The 26,776-nt window shown below is 43.7% G+C and overlaps 2 protein-coding genes across 3 annotated transcripts; both read left to right on the top strand.

The window, feature by feature from the left end:
- Window positions 1–772: 772 nt before the first annotated feature.
- On the top strand, window positions 773–8,272 carry LOC117722902 (acylcarnitine hydrolase). The gene is made up of 12 exons (XM_034522171.2): window positions 773–921; window positions 1,749–1,959; window positions 3,421–3,562; window positions 4,207–4,340; window positions 4,417–4,675; window positions 5,418–5,516; window positions 5,780–5,920; window positions 6,024–6,104; window positions 6,332–6,476; window positions 6,865–7,002; window positions 7,384–7,456; window positions 7,883–8,272. The coding sequence occupies exons 1-12, from the start codon at window positions 849–851 to the stop codon at window positions 8,067–8,069; spliced, it is 1,683 nt and encodes a 560-aa protein (XP_034378062.1). The 5' UTR covers window positions 773–848; the 3' UTR covers window positions 8,070–8,272.
- Window positions 8,273–12,705: 4,433 nt separating this feature from the next.
- On the top strand, window positions 12,706–19,714 carry LOC117723501 (acylcarnitine hydrolase-like). Of its 2 annotated transcripts, XM_034523116.2 has the most exons (13): window positions 12,706–12,868; window positions 13,212–13,422; window positions 14,552–14,693; window positions 15,332–15,465; window positions 15,542–15,800; window positions 16,873–16,971; window positions 17,248–17,388; window positions 17,512–17,592; window positions 17,812–17,956; window positions 18,319–18,453; window positions 18,824–18,896; window positions 19,327–19,514; window positions 19,630–19,714. In XM_034523116.2, the coding sequence occupies exons 1-13, from the start codon at window positions 12,793–12,795 to the stop codon at window positions 19,692–19,694; spliced, it is 1,749 nt and encodes a 582-aa protein (XP_034379007.2). In that variant the 5' UTR covers window positions 12,706–12,792; the 3' UTR covers window positions 19,695–19,714. The 2 variants fall into 2 exon arrangements, with proteins under 2 accessions (XP_034379007.2, XP_076771850.1); XM_076915735.1 differs by lacking the exon at window positions 13,212–13,422 and having other exon boundaries at window positions 12,717–12,868.
- The last annotated feature ends 7,062 nt before the right edge of the window (window positions 19,715–26,776 follow it).

A 26,776-nucleotide genomic window follows, 5' to 3' on the forward strand; every position in this document is an offset into this window, starting at 1 on the left:
GCCCAATGAAATATACTGGTCATGTGACTAACAGTGAGAGTAATCAGGGTGTGGTAAGAGAACTTTCCTCCAATTTTGATGACCTATGTTCCACCATGAGATTTACTAGTGGAAGAAGAAGACGCATTTAACACAAGTTCTCCTCTCACCTCCGTATGTGAACCAGAGCCCAGGGGCATCCACACACAGGTGTATCCATGAGCACAATAGATGTGAACAATTAAAATTATCTGTTAAATGGATGAGTGACTGTTAAGTTGATCTTGGCAGGAGCTGGCCACTAGAGGATACACATCATAACTCTAAAAGCAACAAAATTTCAGTCTGCTTTCTTGAAATAAATGGGACCTAAAAGGGAAAGGGTCCATGCAGATCCTAAGATAATTGTAGGGACAAGAGGCCCTGGAAGCAGGCTCAGTGAACTGAGTTTCCAAAACAGGTGTCTTGTGGATAAATGTCACACTCAGACCTCCTGCACTTGCCTGATTCTCCTGTGACATCTTGACTGACCTTACAGAAGCACTCTGGCTTCTCCTGTTACAGCTTTCTGGCCAGTTATGGGGACAGGGTTCCTGGTACTCCAGAGAAGCTCCAGATTCATTCTGTGCCCTTCCAGGAGGCCAAAGAGAGAACAGAAACAGCAGAGGTGACTTTTTTTCTGCCTCCTGGCCATTGGCTTCTGTCACACGTGACTAATCACTTCTCCTACAATGAGAACTTACCACACCATGTTCCCCGCCTACATCCTTTTTGCTTAAATTCCTGCCTGGGCAGGACTCACACAGTCGGCTTCCTGTTTGTGAAACATGATCATCCTAGCAGCACAGACTCAGATCTGAGAGCCGACCATGCCAGGGAACCAACTGCATAGCTGGCTCAATGCTCTGCTCTTTGGTTTCCTGCTTCTCGTCCATGTGCAGGGTGAGGCTCACTAAACTGGCAGTGGGGAGTGACTGGAGTCAGAGCTGCCAAGTTCTGTGTGTTAGAGCTGAGCTTGGGGGAGGGAAGGCATTGGGGCGTGGAGGGAACTGATTGAAACCATAGATCAGACATTCTCAAACTGTAGGTCACAATCATTGGAAAATCTGTATATCTGCTGGCATTAGAAACACCCAACCATTAAATTGTTGTTATTGCTACTTCCTGATTTAATGTTGCTCTTGAGTGGTTTCTCAGTTCCTAAGAGCATCAGAAATATGTGTTTTCTAATGGTCATGACCCACAGGTTGAAGAATGGCACAATAGACAAACAATTGGAAACATGTATTTACCAATGACACATACCAATGTCTACCCTGACAGAAGCACACTTATTTTGTAGACCCAGTAGGACTCAGAGGGTCAGACACATCTAAGATCCCTACATACTGAGGAGATAATTCAGTGTAAGGAGCTTTGGAGACAGCAGGAGACGATTCTAAGGAAAGAAAGAAAGCACTCTTCCCTACTTGGTGTATGGGCATGACCTTTTGATAAAAATAACAAATATAATAAATTCATGTGGCCAAATGGCTCTGAATGTGAAGACTTCTTTGGCTAGAGAAATGTTCAGACATACTTCAAAACGGGAATAAAAAAAGGTTCCTAGCCGAACTTGTAGGGAAGCTCCCACACTCACATGCCACCTGCGAACTAGGGGCAGGGTGGCTGGGATCCATTCTCCTGCACCCTGGTAAAAATGAGATGGAAATCTCACATCTACTGGCAGCTGATTACAGAAAATTAACCGTGAGGCATCTCTCCACCAGGTCAGGACTCACCAGAGGCCAACCCCATCAGAAACACACACACTGGCCAGGTCCGAGGAAGCCTCATGCACTTGAAAGACACTAAAGCTGGTGTCCACACCTTCCTGGGAATTCCCTTTGCCAAGCCTCCTGTAGGACCACTGCGCTTTGCACCTCCTGAGGACCCTGAGCCATGGAGTGGTGTGAGAGATGGGACATTACAGCCGGCCATGTAAGTTTTGGACCCAGAGGGTTTCAGGCACTGGGGTAAGACAGTCTCTGAGCTCTGGGCCATGCTGATGTGTGTTGTCCATCTCAGCTAGGCAGCAGTTTTCTGTTTGTGGGTGAGTGCTTCATGTGTTTTCTGATAATGTACTGAGGCTGAGTAGGACAAGTGTACCAGGCTCCTAGGTCAGAGCTGGGCACTCAGGAGGAATAATGTGGTGGTGCTATGGAGAGAAACAAAGACAAAATTGTTCACACATTGCAATTAAGCAAAGTGTTCTTTAACACAATGGGGGGATCTCTAGGCATGATTAAATGTCACATATTAGGCAGCAAGAACCGTGAATCCAGGAGAATGTACTTCAGGTCCTTGAGTACAGCAGTGATCCATACTTGCTAACCCCCTCCTCATAGTCATTGTGAAAACCTATAGGGCCATGTGCTACTAACCATGAAACAAGTATGTGTAATTAATTCCCTCTGGAGACACTGCAGGCAAGAGAAGTTCCCTGAGAGTCTGCACATGTGATGAAGGACTACCCACTACCCTTTAGAGAAGCATTGTCTACTGAATCCTCTAGTAGCTGAGTGAGTCCAACACCCAAATATTACTGTCTTAGATTGTTTTCTGTTGCTGTAATAAAGTACCGACCAAAGCATCTTAGGGAAGAAAGGTACTATTAGAGGCTCCAGATTACAACCCATCCTTTGTGATTAAACACAGCGAATCAAAACTACAGGAGCTTCTAACATCACAGCCATGCCCAGTGTGGTAGTTAGGGTTTTACTGCTGTGAACAGACACCAGGACTATGGCAAGTCTTATAAAGGACAACATTTAATTGGGGCTGGCTTACAGATTCAGAGGTTCAGTCCATTATCATCAAGCTGGGAACATGGCAACATCTAGGCACTCATGGTACAAGAAGAGTTCTACATCTTGACGTGAACACTGCTAGCAGATACTGGCTTCCAGGCAGCTAGGCTGATGGTCTCATAGCCCATACTCACAGTGACACACCTACTCCAACAGGGCCACACCTTCTAATTTTGCCACTCCCTTGGCTGAGCATATACAAACCATCACACCCAGGAAAAGAGACTAGAAAATGCTTGCATGCCTGATAATGCTTAGTTCACTTTTCTCTTCTTAGACAGGTCTATGAATGTCACTACAGAGAGCCAAACATTTCCATGGAGACACCTACAAGTCTCTCCCTCCTAGACTTAGAAAGATTAAAATCCAGGTTCCACCTAACTGGGGGACTCCTTAGACATCTGGCTCCACCCTAGATTTCAAGGAGCCTGAGGCCTTTCCCTTGGTAAGAAGGGACATAGAGAGAATATGTGTTAGCAGGGAGTCTCATGAGGAGCTGCAGCTGAACACGGCTGAGATAAAAATCTCCAGTCTCACATTGGGTTTGGATCACCATCCATCTCTTGGAATATCTGTCTGCTATTTTCATCAGGTGTCTGCAAAATCATGATATGCTGAGTAAATTAGACCTTCCAGATATGAAAATGATTCTGTCTTCCGCCCTTGTGTCTGAAGACTGTCTATATCTCAACATCTACACACCAGCCCATGCCCATGAGGGCTCTAACCTGCCTGTGAGTGTCAAGCCATGGTCTGCTTGGGGAAAGGGCATTTTTTTCCAAGATGATTAGAAGGGACAAAAGCAACCTGAGTTCCATTTCAGGGTGGACCCTGATGAAAATCTTAGCTTACTTGGGTCAAAGGCCATCTCAGGCACACGATGCAGCTGAAACCTGGCTATGGGACACAGAGCACTGGAGCATCAAGCCATCAAAGGCTCTCACTCTTTGATAAAACCAGAACTCATTCTACAATTTGTTCTCTGCAGAACCACTTAGGAGCTTAAGACCTCAAAACTAAGGTCCCTCAAACTTATCTATTTATGTTTCTGTGGTGACAATGAGGGTTGATGATCCGTTCCATTTTTAATCTGGAGAGGTATCCATGGAGACAGCCCTCTCTGTTCCACTGTGAAGAGCCTGAGTAATGATGACATCACTCTATACATAGAGGCATGAATTCAAACTGAGACACATGGTGGGAATGAGGACTAGAAATACACTAATGTGAATACTAGAGGGTCCTGGCTGTGGCCAAGGCCCTGAAGTCCTGTGTATCTGTGTAGCTGCACAGAGGCACAGGAGTTGATATTCTAGTAAGCAGACAAGAGGGCTTGGACAGGCTAGGAGCTTCCTGGCATCTCTCTTGACTTCTCCAGGTGATGGTGTGGATCCATGGAGGTGCACTGGTTATAGGATCGGCTTCCATGTGTGATGGATCTCTATTGACAGCCACTGAGGACTTGGTGGTGGTCACTATCCAGTATCGTCTGGGTGTCCTGGGCTTTTTCAGGTAAGGCCATGGCTGGGCAATAGTAGCTGACCAGAACCTAGCCAGCCTTTTGATCCATGTCCTTTCTACTTCTCAGCACTGGAGATGAGCATGCCAGAGGCAACTGGGGATTCCTGGACCAAGTGGCTGCCCTACGCTGGGTCAAGCAGAACATTGCCCACTTTGGAGGCAACCCTGACCGGGTCACTATTTTTGGCGAGTCTGCAGGTGGCACAAGTGTGTCTACACATGTTGTGTCCCCCTTGTCCCAAGGGCTCTTCCATGGAGCCATCATGGAGAGTGGAGTGGCCCTGCTGCCTGACCTTATCTCTGAAAACTCTGAAATGGTCTCTACTGTAAGTGATCTCAGCCCTGCTGCCTCAGCCTTTATACTCTGGTACTCTGGTGTTTTGTTCAGTGAAGAAATCAAGGACCATGGGAAATAACTTCTTTCCAATGATTTCTGAGAAACTTGGGGGTTAGCATCTACTCGCCTCTTCTTCATACTCAATGAGTGTGCTCTCTGTTCATGAACTAGTCCTTGCAGATTCTACCATTGGCATAAATAGGTATGCATGTGCTTGGGAGCTGGATCACTGGTTTCTAAAACTGCTTAGCGTGCAAGTCTGAAGCCATTAGTTCAAATCCTGAGATCACACAAAGGGCTGGAGACAGTAACTTGTATCTGTAATTCTCATGTTACTGTAGTCAGGTGGTGGGTGGGGGAGACAAGAAAGTCCATGGATGTTCATATACCTGCTCATTAGTATAGGCGACAACAAAATAAGTTGCCCTGTCAAATAAGGGGGACAGTGAAGACTGAGACTTTGTCCTCTAACCTTCGTGTACAAACCTTTAGACAATTACACTTTCTCCATACAAGAAACCCAGAAAAATAGGTGGAGAAAACAAAGCTGCCTTAAATGTATGTCGGTCGAAAGAGTCCTGCTTGCTGGCTACCACCTTTGAGCAATAGGGAAATGGAAACAATATGAATTCATTCCAATCCACACAACATACACACTATAGTGTAAGAATTAGGCACAACTGCATTGACTTGGAATTGAGAATACTTGTGCATGCTTTTTCCCTTTGCAGACAGTGGCCAAGCTCTCTGGATGTGAGGCCATGGACTCAGAGGCCCTGGTGCGCTGTCTGAGAGGCAAGAGTGAAGAGGAGATCCTGGCCGTTAACAAGGTTGGGAGACTTGTGTGTCTGGGAGAACCTGGTCTACATGATGTGAGATTCTGAACCAAGTACTCCATCTTTATGACTTTATGTTCTTTCAGTTCTGTGTGCAAAATGAATATCAAGATAGGCTAGTCTAAGTGTAGATTCTCCTCCAGGGTAAGCAGATCATCCCAAAACTAATGAGAAATGAGAAAAAGGTGGAGATGACTCCGTGGATATCAGGATATTTATTTCACTAATCATCAGCATTGACATCTAATGCCTCACAGGTCTTCAAGATGATCCCTGCTGTGGTGGATGGAAAGTTCCTACCCAGGCATCCCAAAGAGTTGTTAGCTTCTGAGGATTTTCATCCTGTCCCCAGCATCATTGGTGTCAACAATGATGAATTTGGCTGGAGCGTTCCTATGGTGAGGCACAGTTCCAATCCTCTGGGATTGCTAAGCAATAGAAAATACATCTTTAATTCAAATTCATCAGACCTCACACTTACCACTGTCTTCTGCCTCCCAGGTCATGGGCTCTGCTCAGACAATAAAGGAAATAACCAGAGAGAACCTGCAGGCTGTTCTGAAGAATACAGCAGCACAAATTGTGAGATACCTCTGGTCCTCTCCAAATAGGGGGGGGGGGGTGTCCCTCATATCTCCTTCTCAGACAGCATCTCTATCAATACAATCAGTACACATTGTGATTCTATGTATGGTCCTCAGACCTATACCCTATGTCACCCCAGGCCACATTCTCCCAGATAGCAAATGTGGCTGCCTACTGAACCTATACTATGCCTAACCTCATTGTTCCTTATCTCCTTGGTGTAGATGCTGCCTCCTGAGTGTGGTGACCTGCTAATGGAAGAGTACATGGGGGACACTCAGGATGCCCAGACCCTCCAAATACAGTTCACAGAGATGATGGCAGACTTCATGTTTGTGATCCCTGCTCTCCAAGTAGCACACTTTCAGCGTGAGTATACCTGTGACAAGGCTTATGGCAGCATCTCAGAGATGGGGGGGTGGGTAACAGGAGAGCCCATGGAGTGGTATCCAAGATGGGGGTCATGTATGAGCACTGTGGAATGCAGTGGTGTCCAGGTCTCCTCATGTCTAGTTTAAGAGAGTGAAATCTGGGTACAGAGGAGAAAATTGGTTGGATACTCTATTGACCTAACAAAATCACTCAGCTGGGAAGGCCATGGGCACTAATTAACCAAGGGCTTTTCTACTGCTAGTGTTCCAGCATGGATCTCACTCTCACATTTAACTTCTATGATTCTAGATAACTTTTTATCAATGTATTTTGTTATCAAATATTTATCAGAAAAACTTCAAGTCATTATTTGTTCCCATCCCAGGTTCCCATACCCCTGTCTTCTTCTATGAGTTCCAACATGTACCCAGCTACATCAAGGATATCAGGCCATCCCATGTGAAAGCTGACCATGCTGATGAGGTTCCTTTTATCTTTGGGTCCTTTTTCTGGGGCATGAAACGTGAGTTTTCATTTCTTCTCTTGAACTGAACAAGGTCCCAGATGACTTCCTGGAGGGACTCCTGAGCTTTCAGTCCATTTTAGAAAACCTAGATTTTGAGAGAGGGAAAAAAATCAAATGTGCACCATATCATGGCCTCAAAACAATGCTTAACTTAGAATCTGCACCCTTTCCAGTCTAAGCTGTGATGGAGGAGCTAAGGTCATATCGGGGCAGGAAGTTAATTAGAAACTTCCATGAATCTTGGATTCTGGATAATGAAGAAGGGGGGCAACAATTCCAATAGTTTAGGGATCAGACAGTGCTGGAATGATGTATTGAAGAACTCTGACTTGGCGGTTGCATGAGGTGGCATACACTTTGTCTTTCTCATGACTCCAGTTAACTTCACTGAGGAGGAGAAGCTGCTGAGCCAGAGGATGATGAAGTACTGGGCCAACTTTGCAAGACATGGGTGAGAACAGAACTCTTTACCTTACATGTGTGGGTCCCTACCTAGGGCTTCCATTTGAATGTGGTCTCCTAGAATTTATGGATCTTTCACAGTATGCTACAGTCTTTTCTGCACACTAGCACATTTATACAGATACTTTGTAGGTGTCAAGTACTGGTCCTCTCACAGTGATCCAGCTGTTTGGGCTATAATGCTATGGTACTGTTCCTTAGATCTTGCCTCTTAGAGGTAACATAAAATAGGTCAAGTAGTCTCTGCTTCATGAAGGAGACGTGAGTCATGAGTGACACTTGTATTCACATATCAAGACACCCATCAGATCTCTTAACCAGTGTCCTAATTGTTCCACTGCCCTGACCAAAAACATAGGATCAGGCTTTGAATGACTGTGACCTTACTGTTCTTTCCTGGCTGCCATATCCACAGGAACCCCAACAGCGAGGGTCTACCCCACTGGCCTGTGTTGGACCAAAATGAGCAGTATCTGCAGCTGAACACACAGCCTGCTGTGGGCCGAGCCCTGAAGGCCAGAAGGCTGCAGTTCTGGACCAAGACTCTGCCCCAGAAGATCCAGAAGTTAAAGGGGGCTCAGGATAAGCACACAGAGCTTTAGTACCCCGTGTCATGAAAGGTGTTTGGGGTTTAAAGTTGATAGTGTTATAAAGTCCATTTATTTACTTTTATTTGTTCCAACATTTACACGAGCATTTGTAACCTCAGTCTTTGAGATTTCTTGTATGAAAAACACTCTGTATGCTATTCCTTATCATTCTGGGCAAACTTTCATTAAATCCAATAAATTTTGAAATACCAGTGTGGATGTGTGAGCCCCAAAGTGCCTCCATCTCCTTTAACTGAGACTAGGCTATTCGATCCTTCCTTCCTTCTTTTTTTCCTTTTTTCCTTCCTTCTTTCCTTTCTTCCTTTCATTATCTTCTCCCCATCTTTACTCTCCTCTTCTCCAACTCCAAGACCTTCTTCAAATAAAGTGGATGCTTCAGGGACTGTTGGCTGTGGGAGAATGACTGTGTCAAAATCCTATGTATCTACTCTCTGCAAGCCATGTTTTCTTATATTTAAAACTGGCAGCCAAAAACCTCCTTTTCCTAAACCCTTTTGTTGGGGGCCAGCCCCATTGTGGGGAGGTTTCTTCTTCTTCTTCTTCTCTTCTTCTTGTTGGTGCTTCTTGAGGCAGCCAACGGGGAATAGCATCAGTAGGGGGGGGATAAAACTTTGGTCTTATGAGATATTTAAGGTTGCTATATAATAAAAGTTTACTTATCTATGCTAGAAGAGTTTACTTACTATGCTACTGTAGCTGACCTTCTATCTATGATCCTCTGGCCAGAAACTGCACTTTCTGGTACTTAGCACCTCAGTCCAAAACCAGCAAAGGATTAAGTAAATAGCCTTTGTATTCCCTCAGCAGGAACTGCTGGGCTTTAACTTATGCCTGTTAGTCTGAGGTAGCAGGAAGAAAAGACACTTAGAGATGTGGTTATAGCATTTATTAGTAAGTTGTTAAAAGTTTCTTGTGAAAGCTATTTAAGGGGAAAAGTGGAAAGGTCCTAAATGGGGAAAAGGAAAACTTCTATTCTATCTGGAAAAAGGAAAAATTCTATTCTATATACTACTCTAAATGAGGAAAGGTAAAAAATCCTATTCTATCTCTATTCTATCTCTCTATTCTAACTGCCTCTCATCTCTTTGTCCTCAGTACTTATACATCTTTCAGAATACATGATCACATATTATAAAGTTCATCACAAGTTCACACCAAAAATCAAATCATAAATTGAAATAGAAGTTTACAACAGAGAATGTTTATATGCATTAGGAGTAATTATCTGGCGAAACATCCATCACCTGTCTTAGCTCCACAGGTTCACTGAAGGTTTAAAACTATAACTAAGAAATTAGTGAAGTTTTGTATAGATAAACCCAGGCAATATTTTATCTTCTGTCCTGGCACGTATAATAAATCGTTAGTTCCCTTTTAGTGACCTTTGGTTAATTGTTTTACAACCTCTTGGACTATGCACTGAGTAGGAGAAAGTATGGTTACTATCTAAGAGCAATTAACTGATGACACTTGGGAGACTGGCGGAGTTCTCATTGCAGTTTTGACTATCAGAAAAGGACCTAATTGCAGTCCTGTTATAAAAGAGCTCAATAATCATTAATATAATTTTATGAATTCTTATATTTTGGTTGTGAGCCTAGCCTTTAACGGCTGAGCCATCTCTCCAGCCCATGAATTCTCATAGGATCACCATTAAGACTTAAGAAGTCATCTATCTGTCTATATAGCATCACCACAAGACATCTTCGTGGATCTGCAGAGATCTGCTCCAAAGGGGTGTGCTATTGCTTAGTGATAGTCATATTTGTTTAATAATGGGGAAAGTGTATTAGTAGCAGGAATCTTTCCTAAAATAAGTCCCTTACAGCCTTGCTGATAAGAGCTCACTTCTAGATTATATAATAATCCAAGGCAAGCCATTTTAGGATGATCACCTGCTAATTATTAGCTTGTCCCATTATGGCTCCTGATACCCTATTGCCTTCATCCACTCAGAATGCTATTCCCAAAAGATCATAAACTCCAAATTGCACAGAGAACAAGCCTGCATGAGGGCATGCTGAATTTCAGTGGCCAGGCTTCTAGCAGGCAGGGCCTGGCTTGGTGGGCTGCTGCAATTGGAAGCACCAGCAGGACCAATGCCTTTCGTGACCACATTTTAAACAGCCCCTTAGAGGAGTTGACTTAAGCTGGTCCTGAGTGGGATGGGACATGCAGGACCTTCCTGTTCCCTCTGCAGAGATGGGATTGGCCTCAGGGCAACTCCTAAGGCTTGGGTTTGGAGAGTAGCCTTCTGCTGTAGCTAAGCCTGTCAGGAAAAGTCATCCACCTCCTCTCAGACATTAAAGACTTCAAAAGCAATTTTCTCACCAACTCCTGCATGGGGATATTTCAGAAGGGTTGTATACAGTTTATAGGAATTAAAAAGTTATCTCAAATAAAACAAAGTATACCGTGGGTTGATGTGTGGGGCCTGAAGGAAAAATAAGGAAGTTGTGACCTTATGTGACTGACAGACACATGATGTTATGGGGAATGGATCTTTTACAAAAATGAGGTACTCAAACCTGCAATCCCAGAGACGGCTCATGATGAAATGATGGATGGAATGTTAGGTGATCCTGGGGATGGTATTAATATTGTCATAAAAAAAACCAATCCCAGGCTGTGTCAGTTGTCTAAATACAGGATATTTCAGGGATTGAGTTTCAAAATATATATTGTGGAGGGGCACTGCTGACATACCAATGGCCCAACCCCTAAAGTAGTTGACAGACAAGCCTGTGTGGGTAGAGCAATGATCCTTAATGAAGGAAAAATTCCAGGCACTTGATTAGCTGGTATAAGAGCAGCTGTAGACTCAACATATTGAAGAGTCCACCAGTCCACAGATTTCTCCTGATGTTTCCATGACCCACATTGTAGCGCCAGCTGCCATTCAGGTACTGCCTCCCTGCCAGGTATGTCATTACGGCCCTAATCGCCATCTGTGTATCCTAAGAGGCAAAGCAAGGTCTCTGTCTCTGTCTCTGTCTCTCTGTCTCTGTCTCTGTCTCTGTCTCTCTCTCTCTCTCTCTCTCTCTCTCTCTCTCTCTCTCTCTCTCACACACACACACACACACACACACACATACCACTCTGACTCTATCTCTCATGCTCTTCCTATTCACTTCTTTCTTCCACAGAACAGAACCTGAGTGTCTTCTTCATTTTACATTTTCACTGTGGCCATGACCATCATCAACACAGGGCCTCTGAGTGATGGTGCAGTAAGTAGCAGGGCACAAGGGATTTCCTGAGCTGAGCTACAGAAATGTCTGGGATTAGGAAGCACGGGGATGCCCAGGACCCTTTGGTTACTTCATCCTGAGAGTGGAGGAACTCGGAACTTCTCAGCCCTCATGGTGTAACAATTCTTTGGTCAGAAAATGTGGTGTAGAGAGAACAACTACCAAGAAAGACTAGGACCACAGACAGAACAAGAGTGCATTGGAGGGGTGAGATTGAATCAAAGGGACCTGTTGGTTAGAGAACCTGGGAAAAACAGTGCTATGTTATGCCAGGGAAGCAGCCAAAGAGACACAAGGAAGAAGTTCTGTAGTGCCATACTGCAGACTCTGGATTATTATTTGGATAATAAAGATGGTAATCATAATTTGGATCAATGTCAATTCTCACTAAAGGCTATCTGACACTGATCCCCACAAATCTCGCGCCAGAGAGTCAGGCTGGACTGAGTATGGGCTCCTCATCCTGCTGCATTCTTTGATATATCCTCTCTGGGTTCTTTACAATTCTGAAACTTCTATTTATTGGTTTGTATTTCCGGTTTATCATTGATTGATCCCCAGTGTTGGAGCTATTAATGCCTCATTAAGTACTGCTGATATGGATAAGAATGAGATTGATTTGGGTGTGGTAAGAGAATGTTCCTGCAATTCTGATGACCTAAGTTTTTTCTTGAGATTAACACAGTAGAAAGAGAAGATGGACTTAGCACAACTTCTCCTTTCACCTTCCCATGAGAGACATGGCTCGGGAGCACCCCCACACACAGACATATATCCATGAGCACAACAAATGCAAACAATTAAAATTATTTGTTAGATGGGTGAATGACTGTGAGGTTGATCTTGGCAGGAGCTGACCACTAGAGGCGACTCATCATTACTGTGGAGTGAATAGGGACTGTGAACTTTAAAACCCCAGAATTTCAGATTCTTTTGTTGGAACAAATGTGACCTAACAGGGAGAGGGACCGTGCAGATCCTAAGATAATTGCAGGGACCAAGGACCCTGGAAGCAGGCTCAATAAACTGAGTCTTCAAAGGTCGGGAGTCTTGAGGATGAGGTCACACTCAGACCTCCTGCACTTGCCTGATTCTCCTGTGACATCTTGACTGTGACCTTCTCATAGAAGCCCTCTGACTTCTCCTGTTACAGGTCTCTGCCCAGGTGAGGGGACAGGGCTCCTGATATTCCAGACAAGCTCCAGAATTCATGCTGTGCCTTTCCAGGAGGCCAGAGAGGGAACAGAAACAGCAGAGGTGACTTTTCCCTGCCTCCTGGCCATTGGCTCCTATCACTTGCAAATAATAACATTTCCTACAATGAGAACTTTGACCGACCACAGTAAGATCCCCACCTACATCTTTTGATTTAAATTCCTGCCTGAGCAGAACTCACACAGTCTGCTTCCTGTTTGTGAAACGTGGTCCTCCTAGCAGCACAGAGGCAGACCTGCAAGCTGACCATGCCACGGAACCAACTGCACAGCTGGCTGCATGCTGTGGTTTTTGGGCTGCTGCTTCTTCTTGTCCATGTGCAAGGTGAGGCTCACTAAACTGGTAATGGGGAGTGGCTGAAGTCAGAGAATAACTGAGCTTGTAGAAAGGAAGGCATGGGGAACCGGGAGGGAACTAACTGAAGCCATAGATCAGACATTCTCAAACTGTAGGTCACCACCATAGGGAAATCCCATATATTTTATGGTTCCTCGCCAGATGGATAGGGATGCTCCTACACTCACAAGCTATACACAGGTGAACTGAGGGTGGGAGGCACTGCGGTTGGGTTCCCTTCTTCTGTGCCCTGGTAACAATAAGGTGGAAATCTCACAATCTGTTGGCAGCTGATTACAGAAAACTAGCCCAGATGGCATCTCTCCACCAGGTCAAAACTCATCAGAGGCCAGCCCCATCAGAAACACACACACAGGCCAGGTCCGAGGCAGACTTGTACACATGAAAGACACTAAAGCTGGTGTCCACATCTTCCTGGGAATTCCCTTTGCCAAGCCTCCTGTAGGAACACTGCGCTTTGCACCTCCTGAGGACCCTGAGCCATGGAGTGGTGTGAGGAATGCGACCTCATACCCGGTCATGTAAGTTTTGGACCCAGAGGGTTTCAGGCACTGGGGTAAGACAGTCTCTGAGCTCTGGGCCGTGCTGATGTGTGTTGTCCATCTCAGCTAGGCAGCAGTTTTCTCTGTTTGTGGGTGAGTGCTCCATGTGTTTTCTGATAATGTACTAAGGCTGAGTAGGACAAGTGTACCAGGCTCCTAGGTCAGAGCTGGGCACTCAGGAGGAATAATGTGGAGGTACTATGAAGAGAAACAAAGATAAAATTGTTCACACATTGCAATTAAGCAAAGTGTTCTCTAACACAATGGGGGGATCTCTAGGCATGATTAAATGTCACATATTAGGCAGCAAGAACCGTGAATCCAGGAGAATGCACTTCAGGTCCTTGAGTACAGCAGTGATCCATACTTGCTAACCCCCTCCTCACAGTCATTGTGAAAACCTATAAGGCCATGTGCTACTAACCATGAAACAAGTATGTGTAATTAATTCCCTCTGGAGACACTGCAGGCAAGAGAAGTTCCCTGAGAGTCTGCACATGTGATGAAGGACTACCCACTACCCTTTAGAGCAGCACTGCCCACTGAATCCTCTAGTAGCTGAGTGAGTCCAACACCCAAATATTACTGTCTTAGATTGTTTTCTGTTGCTGTAATAAAGTACCAACAAAAGCATCTTAGGGAAGAAAGCTACTATTAGAGGCTCCAGATTACAATCCATCCTTTGGGTAAACACAGTGAATCAAAACTACAGGAGCTGCTCACATCACAGCCATGCCCAGGAACAGAGACTGGAGAATGCTTGCGTGCCTGCTAATGCTTAGCTCGATTTTCTTATATAAGTCCATGACCGTCACTACAGACAGACAATCATTTCCATGGAGACATTGACTAGTTTCTCTCTCTCTCTGAGACTCAGAAAGAATAGCATCTACCTGACTGGTGGCCTCCCTGGAAGTCTGGCTCCATCCCAACTTTCAAGGAGCCTGAGGCTTTTCCCTTGGTCAGTAGGGATGTAGAGAGAATATGTGTTAGCAGGGTGTCTCACAAGGAGCAGCAGCTGAATACGTCTGAGATAAAAATCTGCAGTCTCACATTGGATTTTGATCACCATCTATCTCTTGGAATATCTGTCTGCTATTTTCATCAGGTGTCTGCAAAATTATGATATGCTGAGTGAATTAGGCCTGCCAAATATGAAAATGAACCTGTCTTCCATCTTTGTGTCTGAAGACTGTCTGTATCTCAACATCCACACACCAGCCCATGCCCATGAGGGCTCTAACCTGACTGTGAGTGTCAGTCTGTGGTCAGCTTGGGGAGCGGGCATTTTTTCAAGATGATTAGAAGGGACAAAAGCAACCTGAGTTCTATTGCAGGGTGGACCCTGATGAAAATCTTAGCTTACTGGGGTCAAAGGCCATCTCAGTTACATGATGCAGCTGAAACCTGGCTATGGGACACAGAGCACTGGAGCACTGAGCCATCAAAGGCTTCAGCTCTTTCATAAAACCAGAACTCATTCTACAACTCATGATCTGTAGAATAAGACCTCAACATTGAGGTCACTCAAACTTAACCATTCATGTTTCTGTGGTGACAATGAGGGTTGATGATTCTTTCCATTTTTAATCTGGAGAGGTATCCATGGAGACTGCCTCTCTGTTCCACTGTGAAGAGCCTAAGTAATGATGACATCACTCTATACAAAGATGCATGAATTCAAACTGAGACACATGGTGGGAATGAGGACTAGAAATACACTAATGTGAATACTAGAGGGTCCTAGCTGTGGCCAAGGCCCTGAAGTCCTGAGGATTTTTGTGTATCTGTGTAGCTGCACAGAGGCACAGGAGTTGATATTCTAGTAAGCAGACAAGAGGGCTTGGACAGGCTAGGAGCTTCCTGGCATCTCTCTTGACTTCTCCAGGTGATGGTGTGGATCCATGGAGGTGCACTGGTTTCAGGATCGGCTTCCATGTTTGATGGATCTCTATTGACAGCCACTGAGGACTTGGTGGTGGTCACTATCCAGTATCGTCTGGGTGTCCTGGGCTTTTTCAGGTAAGGCCATGGCTGGGCAATATTAGCTGACCAGAATCCAGATACCCCTTTGATCCATGTCCTTTCCACTTCTCAGCACTGGAGATGAGCATGCCAGAGGCAACTGGGGATACCTGGACCAAGTGGCTGCCCTACGCTGGGTCAAGCAGAACATCGCCCACTTTGGAGGCAACCCTGACCAGGTCACTATTTTTGGCGAGTCTGCAGGTGGCACAAGTGTGTCTTCACATGTTGTATCCCCCTTGTCCCAAGGGCTCTTCTATGGAGCCATCATGGAGAGTGGAGTGGCCCTGCTGCCTGACCTTATCTCTGACACCTCTGAGACAGTCTCTACTGTAAGTGTTCTCAGCCCTGCTTTCTCACCCTTTATACTCTGGTACTCTGGTGTTTTGTTCAGTAGGGAAATCAAGGACCATGGGAAATAACTCAGGATGATATTTTCTAGTTCCATCCATTTGCCTGAAAAATTCATAATGTCTTCATTCTTAATAGCTGAATAGTATTCCATTGTGTAAATGAACCACATTTTCTGTATCTATTCTTCTACTGTGAAACATCTGAGTTGTTTCTAGCTTCTGGTTATCACAGATAAGGCTGCTATGAACATAGTGGAACATGTACCCATCTGGCATAGTAGGGCAACTTTTGGGTATATGCCCAGGAGTAGTATAGCTGGGTCTTCAGGTACATCTAGTTCCAATTTTATGAGGAAACTCCAGATTGATTTTCAGAGTGGTTGCACCAATTTGCAATAATTTCTGAGAAACTCAGGGGTTAGCATTTACTCACCTCTACTTCACCCTGGATGAGTGGGTATACTCTCTGTCCATGAACTAGTCCTTGCAGTTTCTCTCACCGGCAAAAATAAGTATGCATGTTCTTGGGAGATGGTTCACTAGTTTTTAAAAGTGCTTGGAGTGCAAGCCTGAAAACCTAAGTTCAAATCCCAAGAACACACAAAAGGCTGGAAATAGTAACACGTATCTGTAATTCTCAGGTTACTCTCATCAGGTGGAAGGCAGAGACATGAGAATCCTAGGATGTTCCCAGACCAGCTCATTAGTGTAGGCGGTAACAAAACAAGAAGTCACCCTGTCAAATAAGAAGGACAGTAAAGACTGAGACTTTGTTTTCCAGCCTTCATGTACAAACCTTTAGACAATTACAGTTTCCCTGATACATAAGACACAAAAATAGGTGGAGAAAACAAAGCTACTCTAAAGAAAAAGAACAGGTATGTGGGTAGAAAGTGTCCTGCCTGCTGGCTGTCAATTTGAGCAATTGTACAATGGGAACAGCATGTATTTATTCCAATCCACACAACACAGACTATAGTGTGGGAATTAGGCACAACAGCATCAACTTGGATTGAGAACTCTTCTTTTTCTTGCCTCATTCCCTTTGCAGACAGTGGCCAAGCTCTCTGGATGCGAGGGCATGGACACAGAGGCCCTGGTGCGCTGTCTGAGAAACAAAAGTGAAGCAGAGATTCTGGCTATTAACAAGGTTGGGAGACTTGTGTGTCTGGGAGAACCTGGTCTACATGATGTGGGATTCTGAACCAAATATCTCATCTTCATATCTCATCTTCATGCCTTTGTATTCTTTTGGTTCTGTGTGCAAAATGAATATCAAGATAGGCTAATCTAAGGGTAGATTCTCCTCCAATGTGAGCAGATCACCCTGAAACTAGTGAGAAATGAGAAAATGGTGGAACTGACTCAGTCAACATCAGGATATTTATTTCACTAACCTTCATCTTTGACTTCTAATGGCACTCAGGTCTTCAAAGTGATCCCCGCTGTGGTGGATGGGAAGTTTCTACCCAGGCATCCCAAAGAGTTGTTGGCATCTGAGGATTTTCGCCCTGTCCCCAGCATCATTGGTGTCAACAATGATGAGTATGGTTGGAACCTTCCTATGGTGAGGCACAATTCCGATCCCAGGGAGCCTGAAGAGCATATGAATGCTAAGCCATAGAAACTCAATACATCTTTAATAGAAGTCCATCAGACCTCACACTTACCAGTGTCTTCTGCCTCCCAGGGCCTGGACTCTGCTCAGACAATAAAGGAAATAACCAGAGAGAATCTGCAGGCTGTTCTGAGGAATACAACATCACAAATGGTAAGATACCTCTGGTCCTCTCCAAATAGAGGGGTCTCTCATATCTCCTTATCAAACAGCATCTCTATTAATACAATCAGTACACATTGTGATTCTGTGTATGGTCCTCAGACCTATACCCTATGTCATCCCAGGCCACATTCTCCCAGATAGCAAATGTGGCTGCCTACTGAACCTATACTATGCCTAATCTTATTGTTCCTTATCTCCTTGGTGTAGAAGCTGCCTCCTGAGTGTGGTGACCTGCTAATGGAAGAGTACATGGGTGACACTCAGGATGCCCAGACCCTCCAAATACAGTTCACAGAGATGATGGCAGACTTCATGTTTGTGATCCCTGCTCTCCAAGTAGCACACTTTCAACGTGAGTATACCTGTGACAAGGCTTATGGCAGCATCTCAGAGATGGGGGTGTCATGGGTGAGCACTGTGGAATGCAGTGGTGTCCAGGTCTCCTCATGTCTAGTTTAAGAGAGTGAAATCTGGGTACAGAGGAGAAAACTGGTTGCTAATACTCTATTGACCTAACAAAACCACTCAGCTGGGAAGACCATGGGCATTGGTTATTTGGGGCTTTCCCACTGCTGGTGCTCTAGCCTTAGTCCCCCTCTCCCATTTAACTTCTGTGATTCTGGGTAATTTTTATTGATGCAACTTGTTACCAAATATTTATCAGAAAAATTTCAGGTAAGAGGCAACTACATCATGATTTGTCCCTATCCCCAGGTTCCCATGCCCCTGTCTACTTCTATGAATTCCAACATCGACCCAGCTACTTAAATGATACTAAGCCACCCTACGTGAAGGCTGACCATGGAGATGAGGTTCCTTTTGTCTTTGGGTACTTCTGGGGCATGAAACGTGAGTCTTCATTTCTTTACTTGAACTGAACAAGGTCCCAAATGACTTCCTGTAGGGACTCCCGAGCTTTCAGTCCATTTCAGAAAACCTAGGTTATGAGAGAGGGAGAAAAAAATCAAATGTGTACCATATCATGGCCTCAAAACAATGCTTAGCTTAGAATCTGCACCCTTTCCAGTCTAGGCGTGATGGAGGAGCTGGCATCACATCAGGGCAGGAAGTCAATTGGGGATCTTGAATACTGGATAATGAAGAAGGGAGGCAACAAAGACAATAGTTTGGGGTCAGACAGCAGCTGGGATGATGCATGTGAAGAACGACTTGGCAGTTGCATGAGGTGGCATACACTTTGTCTTTCTCATGACTCTAGCTAACTTCACTGAGGAGGAGAAGCTGCTGAACACGAGGATGATGAAGTACTGGGCCAACTTTGCACGACAGCGGTGAGAGCACTCCCCTCAACCTTACACATGTAGGTCCCTATTTAGGGCTCCCTTTTGGATGGTGGCTTTCTAGCATGCACAAATCTTCCAGCACATGATAGAGTTTTTTTTCTACACAATAGCACATTTATACAGATACTTTGTAGGTGTCAAATACTGGCCCTCTCACAGTGATCCAGTTGGTGGGGCTATAATGCTATGATACTGTTCCTTAGATCTTGCCTCTTAGAGGTAACATAAAATAGGTTAGAAAGTCTCCCCCACATGAAGCAGAAACTCATGAGTGACACTTGTATTCACATATCAAGACACCTGTCTCATTAGACACCTTAACCGTGTCCTAATTGTTCCACTGCCCTGACCCAAAATGTAAGATTGGGCTTTGGATGACTGTAACCTCATTGTTCCTTGCTGGCTGCCATATCCACAGGAACCCCAACAGCGAGGGTCTACTCAACTGGCCTGTGTTGGACCAAGATGAGAAGTATCTGCAACTGAACACCCAGCCTACTGTGGGCCGAGCCCTGAAGGCCAAAAGGCTGCAGTTCTGGACCAAGACTCTGCCCCAGAAGATCCAGGAGATAAATGGGGCTCAGGGAAACCATGCTGTAGTGTTCGGTATCAGAAAAGGGGTGTGGGAATGAGGGCAGAAGGGGTAATTCTGAGGTTCAAGGTATATATTTTGTTCCAACACTCAGAGAATCATTTCTAATCCCAATATTTTCTCTTTCAGACATGTATGCGACGCCCTTCGTGTGTTACCTCTTATTCTTCTGGGCAAATTTTTATTGGTCTTAATAAAAGTTTCCATAACACTGTGGATGTGTGAACCCTAAGTACCCAGATCATCTTTAACCCTTCATTGAAACTAGGCTCCTTCTTCCTTTGGTCCTTCAATCCTTCCTTCTTTTTTCTTTCATTCCTCCTTCCTTCCTTTCTTCCTTTTTTCTTTTTTCCTTTCATCCCTCCTTCCTTCCTTCTTTTTTTCCCTTTTGTTTGTCCTCCCTTCTTTCCTTCCATCCTATCTTCCATTGTCTTCTCCCCATCCTCACTCTCTTCTTCTCCAAGCCCCAGACCCTCTTCAAATGAAGTGGGTGCTTCAGGGACTGTAGACTACAGAAGACTGACTACATCAGAATCCTGTATCTTCTCTTTGCAACTTTATGTTTTCTCGTATTTATAACTGACAACAGGAACCTGATTTCTCTAAACCCTACTCCCTTCAAAATGATGTTCTCAAAAGATCGTAAACTACAAACTGCACTCATAGCATCAGCAGCCTCAAATGTTTGGAGGCCAGGATTAAAGGATTACATAAGCCTGGGGCATGATAACAAGACCCACATCTCTGAAGCAAAATAAAAACCATAATTTCAGTAACTTACAACAACAGTAACAAGTGTAAAGTCTTATAAATTGAGAAATTCGGGGTCGAGATGCCCACAGATTTGCTGTGTGGTGAGAAAGCCCTGTGCCGTCTGATCTGTCTTTTTTTTTTTTTTTAACTTTTTATGGTGCCCATGGCTTTGTACATGCAGGGCAAGCTGTCATCCACTATTATGTCCCTAGCCTTACAACTTCTTTGAGTGTTTAGCACATGTGTCTCAAGACATAGCAATTTTGCTCTAGATTGTAAAGTCAACAATAGAATGCATGAGATCATTTCTCTGGGAAATCAGTCTGAAGGATTACTTCTTGTGCCTTCTCCTGGTGGAATGCATAAACAAAACCATTGCAAGGATAATATTAAGTCCCTGCTGACTTGAAGTGGGGGCCAGGGAAGACCTTCCTGTCAGTGAGACTGACCATTTAGGATGTTTCCATTTTATACATACATCATTGACTAAAGTTCCTACTGCCAGCATGCCTGTGCTCATCAGCTCTGTGTAGACACACTGAGCTTGGTGTGTCTATACTCACTTTATACTAACTTTATGTTTGAGACTTTTAATAATTTTCTCATTTTTGATAGCTTGAGTGTGGATTGTTTTTATGGTGCTAGGGGTTGATCTTAGGACTCTTAGGTGCATGGTGGGCAATGGATCCACCCACAAACCCTCAGACTACTGTGGATTGTTTAGATGAAATTAAATTAATCTCCTTTAGGTATCTGGTTTAGTAAGTCTGAGTAAATTCTCAAGGCATGCACCTGCCACCAAATCAGATTCCCCCTTGCTTCCCGTAGGGCTTCCCTCGGGTCCTTTGGATGCCATTAACCACCTTTAACCCTGCTTCAGAGTAAACATGACATTACTTTATCTTAGTGTATTAGGACTTGTCTCTAATCCAATATAAACAAAATGTTTTGTGACTGGTTATGTCACTTCACATAATGTTTTTGTTTCCTTTTATTGTAGAATGCCATTCAAGTGTGCACACAACACATTTTATCCACTTACCACACTATGCACAACTGTTGTCCTTGTTGATTATCTTTGGTTTTTTGAGACACGGTTTCTATGTAGTCCAGGAGGGCCCTGAACACATGATCTCGCTGCTTTGGCTTCCTCGGTGGGTGGATTAGAGGTTGAATTATAGGATTATAGGGGGCACCTATCCTTTGTTTGGATTTTAATAAGCTGTATGGAAATTATTACACATGATTTTATGTGATCTCATGCATTCTATGGTTGGCTTTATAATCTAGAGCAAAATTGCTATGTTTTGAGACACATGTGTTAAACACTTAAAGAAGTTGTAAGGCTAGGGACATAGCAGTGGTTAACAGCTTGTCCTGCATGTACAAAGCCCTGAGCACCATAAAAAGTTAAAAAAAAAAAAAAAAGTCAGATCAGATGACATAGGGCTTGAAATCTTAGTTGCTCAGAGATCTGAGGCCAGGGATCACAAGTTAAGACTTGTCTGAGCTATACAGCAAGCTCCTGGAAAAACTGGAAATTTTAGTTGTGGTCTGTCTTCACATTAAATGTACAAAATAATGGCTGTGTGTGTGGGGGGGGTGCACACCTTTAATCCAGCATTCTGAAGGCAGAGGCAGATGGATCTCTGAGTTCCAGGACAGCCTGGTCTGTAGAGGGGAGTTCCAAGACAAACAGGGATACACAGAGAAACCCGGTTTTGAAAAAAAAGTACAAAAATAATCATAAATGTCTAATTTGTCTCAGTGGGTATTAAAGAAGGGGAGGAAGAGAAAGAAGAGAAAGAGGAGGAAGAGAACAGCAACTAGAAATAATGTAGAATAAAGTGGTGGTGGGTGGGTGGTCTTGGAAGTGATGAGGGTAGCTAGGCATGCATATGACACATTGCTTTCATTTATAAAATCACTGAAGAGAAAAAAAATCTCAAGGTTCTTAGAATACAGCTCAATGGTAGAGGACTTAACTGGCATATGTAAAACCAGAAATTCAATTCTCCATTCCCTCTTTAAAAGCTCTGGGGTAGTTGTCTATATCAGAGCTGGTTGAGTGTCAAATTTCCATGTCCATTTTTTACCAACTATCAAGCTTTCTCACAAATACAAATGACTTATAACACATCTGATAAGCCCCAGACCAGCTGCCTTCATCAGTTTAATCTGCCATTTAAAAAAAAATGTACATAAGCTGCCAGCTAGTTCAGTCCTGAAATGCATGTCTGTGATTCAGTTCTTTGAAAGACTGCCTCAGGAAGGTTTTGTGAGCTCAGAAGCTAAAGAACTATCCATCTTATATGCATACATTGCATTTCAATAATATATATGCTGTGTCCATGTGTGGACATATATGTATCATAGCATGTATGGCTTCTAAACAATAGAAATGTGTTTGTAGTTGTGGAGAGCGGGAAGCTCAAGTTTGAGATACCAGCATATGTGTGTGAGATGAGGGCTAGCTCTCTTTGCCAAAGATTGAACCTTATGTCTTCAACTGAGCAGACAAGATAAATAATGGTGTTCCAGATCAGGACAGATTGTGTTCAAATGTGAAATTACCAAAGAATACATAAAACCCCAATGTTACGGGAATACAGCTTAGAGGAAGAGGACTTGTCTAGAGTGTGCAAGACCCTAGATACAGTTCTCTATAGTGGCTTTTTTTAGATCCCCTGGTCTCCTGTGACAACTCCTAAAGACCCAATTTTTACTAACATCCCATTGAAGAACAGGTTTCACCATGGGCATGTGAAGCATAAACTTTCAGAACATAGCACACAGAGGTCCCTGTATTGGCCATCAAGGTTGTGAACAAAGGAAAATGTCTCTACTTATTGTGTTTGTAAATCCTATGTCACCTATGTTCAATATTTAAGACAATCTATCAATGTAGTCTACTTCTGTCCCAAGGTGGCAAGTTGTGTAAGTTATACAAAAAGTAGGTCTGGGTATATATTAGCTTTTTAAGCCTGAGGCTGTGTGTGTGTGTGTGTGTGTGTGTGTGTGTGTGTGTGTGTGTGTGTACCTATATGTGTGTGTATCTGTGTGTGGGTCCAGAAGAATAGGGATTATTCCTTTGTGTCTGCTAAGGTTTGTTTTTACCCACAAAGATTCTGCAGACACTGTGAAGCCTACACTCGAATACTCACGGCACATCTGTGAAGATGTTTGACAGTAGGGTGTGTCGTACAGGTAGGATGGGGACGTCAGAAGGCTGACATGTCCAGTAGAGATCCTTATTCCCTGCCCCCCTGAGACCAGGTCTTTTCACAAATTGGTCATCTTGACTTTTTTTTTTTCAGTCTCCCGGTCCCCTGTGACTCCTCTATACTACTTCTGATCAATTTATCCTCAAGAAGTTATTTGTGGATTAACAAGCTTTTCATTTTTTTAAATCCATTGCCGTGAAGGCCAACCGCAGAACAGCATGACCTTTGGGGTTATATGTCTAGCAAGGTGCAGATCATCCTCCATTCTCAAAATAAGGTTGAATGACTCCTTGTAAAATGGAGTCTCTCAGTGCAAGGCACCCTTTGGAGAAGCACAGTTTTATATATTATGGAGTAGAGTATATATGACTTATGGCCGAGTGCAGCTTGTTCCCAACTGTGCACACATGGGGAGTTTTGTTTTTTAATCTGCTTTTAATCAGTCAGTTGTGCACATTTCAGGCCTGAGTTTCTCTGATATACTCTCACATCGTTGGACTAGACACCCTAGAGTAGACTTATTGAATCAATGCACAAGGATATGTTTAACCTTTGAAGAAAATGCCAGTCTGTCTTTCAAAATGACTATACCATTTGAATCTACTTTAGCCTCATGTGAGCATGTCAGAAACATCTTTGCCAACACTGATTATATGTGTGTGTGATAGTGGTGTCTGTTTTCAAATGATTCTGTGCACTTTTTCCCATATATACACTTTTTTTTAATTGAGGAGCCATTTCCAAGTTTTTAACTCTTTGTTTCCTTCTTTTTTAAATTTATGTTTCCCTTTTACTAAAAATAGATTCTTTTCTAATTTAATATATCCTGATTATGGCTTCCCCTCCCTCTACTCCTTCCAGTTTCTCCCCAGCTACCCTCCCACTTGGATCCACTCCTTTTCTGTCCCTCATTAGCAAAGAACAGACTTCTAAAAGATAATGTTCAAGTGTAACAAACTTAAATATAATAATATACATTTTAAAAACCATCACATAGAAGTTGGGCTGAACAAGCCAGAGAAGGAAAAGAATCCAAGACAAGGCATAAGACTCAGAAACCCACTCATCCACACACTCACAAATCCCACAAAAACATTAAACTTGAAGCCATAATATATATTCAAAAGGACCTGATGCAGACATGTTCAGGCCCTGTGCAGGCTGCTTCATTCTCTGTGAATTCACAACATGAGCAAGGCTCATGTTGATTCAGAGGGCCTTGTTTTCTTCATGTGCACCTTTCCCTCTGGCTCTTATAGACAATCTTCTCTTCTGCAGAGTCTCCTGAGCTCTGGGGGGTGGGGGTGGGGGGAGAGGGATTTGAAGGAGACATCCCATTTAGGGTTGAGTGTTCCAAGGTCTCTCATTCTCTGCATAATGCCTTGCTGTGGGTCTCTGCATCTGTTGCCATCTACAGCAATAGGAAGTTTCTCTGGTGATGGCTGAAGAAAGCTCTTGACTCTGAGTGTAGTCATTTATTCATTACCCTTTTCTTTTTTTCAGACCAGCAGTGCTTGGATTCACCCTAGGTCCCTGGGGTATGTAGTCTCTGTTCCTTGGTCACCCAAGCAGTGTTGAGTATGAGTTCCACCTCAAGCAGTGAGACTTAAGTTATATTAGGTATTGATTGGTTACTGTCACAGCTTTGTGCCACCATTGCCCTAGCATATTTTGCAAGGACACCATTGTGGGTCAAAGGGTTGTAGGCTGGTTTGGCCAAAGACACTATAATATAGTTGTGAAGGTTCTATGTAGATACCAGATGGACCTCTCCCTGTTCAGTGAGTTTCATAGATGTTGTCTTCAGCAGTGGGATCTTGCTGACAGTTTGTGGAGAGTAATCTATAAGCAATAGAAACTGACTGGCTTGTTTGGGGATTCCAGTGGGACATTTTGGGCCAACAACTCAATTAGATGTAACTTAATCCTGATACTGGAAGCTTATTTTGTGACAAGAGAAGTCCAGTTGGGACTTTGTCTCTCCTATTATTTGGCAATTTCATTTAGATTGCCTTCATATATACACTTATCACACATATCGCATATATAAATTTATTTTATATATAGAAGTATATACTGTATTGAGTTTCCATACTATCCCTAAATGCCCCTTAGTGTTAGCTTTTCCCATATTCCCTCCCTCAACCCCCCTCACCACTTGAACCTCTTATCCCAGTCCCTCATTCATCTATAATTATCTATTATATTTCTCTTTCCTAATGAGATCATTTTATTCCCTCTAGTTGTCGCGCCCCACTCGACCAGCAAGGAAGACACGAACAACCGGATCCTTCTCAACAGCCTTTATTGTAGAAGTGCTTCATCATTCAGCAGGGAACCCCGAGCACCCAGAGCAAGCTGCTTATATACCCAGCCCTAGTGTGGGGGGGGGAAGGGGGAGAGAATGCGCGTGGAGGTGCGTGATTGGTCGGAATTGCAGTGCTTCATTAACATATCCCGCTCGGGAGGGGTTGGTGCCAAAACTGAGTTGGCCCAAGGGTGATCACATGCGCAGTGCACTTGTTTACTGGTAGATCATACCGGAAGCCGGCGCTATCTTGACCAGCTCGGGTCGGTGGCCTACATCTAGTCCCTTGCTCTGTACCTACCCTTTCTGGTTCTATGAACTGTAGCTTGGTTATCATTGACTTAAATGTTAATGTACATGTTTAAGCAAATACATACTGTATTTACCATTCCGGATCTGAGACATCTCACTAGGGATAGTTTTTTCTACTTCTATCCATTTGCCTCCAATTTTCATGATGTCATTTTTTTTTCTTTTTTGAAGGTAAAGATGGGCCATTTATTGGATATTTTATTTACATATCAGATGCTGATGTCATATGTTTTAACAGATGAGTAACACTTCATTGTGTAAATGTGCCACATCTTCTTTAGCTATTCATTTGTTGAGGGACATCTGGGTTGTTTCCAATTTCTGGATATTATGAAGATGGTTGAGCAAGTGTCTCTCTGGTAGGAAAAGCATATTTTGGAAATGTGCCCAAGAGTTGTATAGCTGGATCTTGAGGTAGATCTAGTCTCATCTTTATGAGGATCTGCCATACTGATTTCCATAGTGGCTGTACAAGTTCCCATTCTCACCAGCAATGAATGTGTGTTTCTCTTACTCCACGTCCTAACCAGCATAAGCTGTCACTTGCTTTGTTAATCTTAGCTGTTTTCACAGGGGTAAAATGAAATCTCAATGTAGTTCTGATTTGCATTTCCCTGATAGCTAAGTATGCTGAAAATTTTTAAAGTGTTTCTCAGCCATTTGAGTTTCCTCTATTGCA

The sequence above is a fragment of the Arvicanthis niloticus genome, chromosome 18 (assembly GCF_011762505.2).
Source record: "Arvicanthis niloticus isolate mArvNil1 chromosome 18, mArvNil1.pat.X, whole genome shotgun sequence".
Lineage (NCBI taxonomy): Eukaryota > Metazoa > Chordata > Mammalia > Rodentia > Muridae > Arvicanthis > Arvicanthis niloticus.

Coding starts and splice junctions, on each gene's coding strand:
- LOC117723501 (XM_034523116.2), top strand. CDS start 12,793: ATGCCACGGAACCAACTGCACAGCTGGCTGCATGCTGTGGTTTTTGGG. Junction 16,972..17,247: donor AGATTCTGGCTATTAACAAG/GTTGGGAGACTT, acceptor AATGGCACTCAG/GTCTTCAAAGTGATCCCCGC. Junction 19,515..19,629: donor AAACCATGCTGTAGTGTTCG/GTATCAGAAAAG, acceptor TTTCTCTTTCAG/ACATGTATGCGACGCCCTTC.
- LOC117722902 (XM_034522171.2), top strand. CDS start 849: ATGCCAGGGAACCAACTGCATAGCTGGCTCAATGCTCTGCTCTTTGGT. Junction 5,921..6,023: donor TTGGCTGGAGCGTTCCTATG/GTGAGGCACAGT, acceptor TCTGCCTCCCAG/GTCATGGGCTCTGCTCAGAC. Junction 7,003..7,383: donor CTTTTTCTGGGGCATGAAAC/GTGAGTTTTCAT, acceptor TCATGACTCCAG/TTAACTTCACTGAGGAGGAG.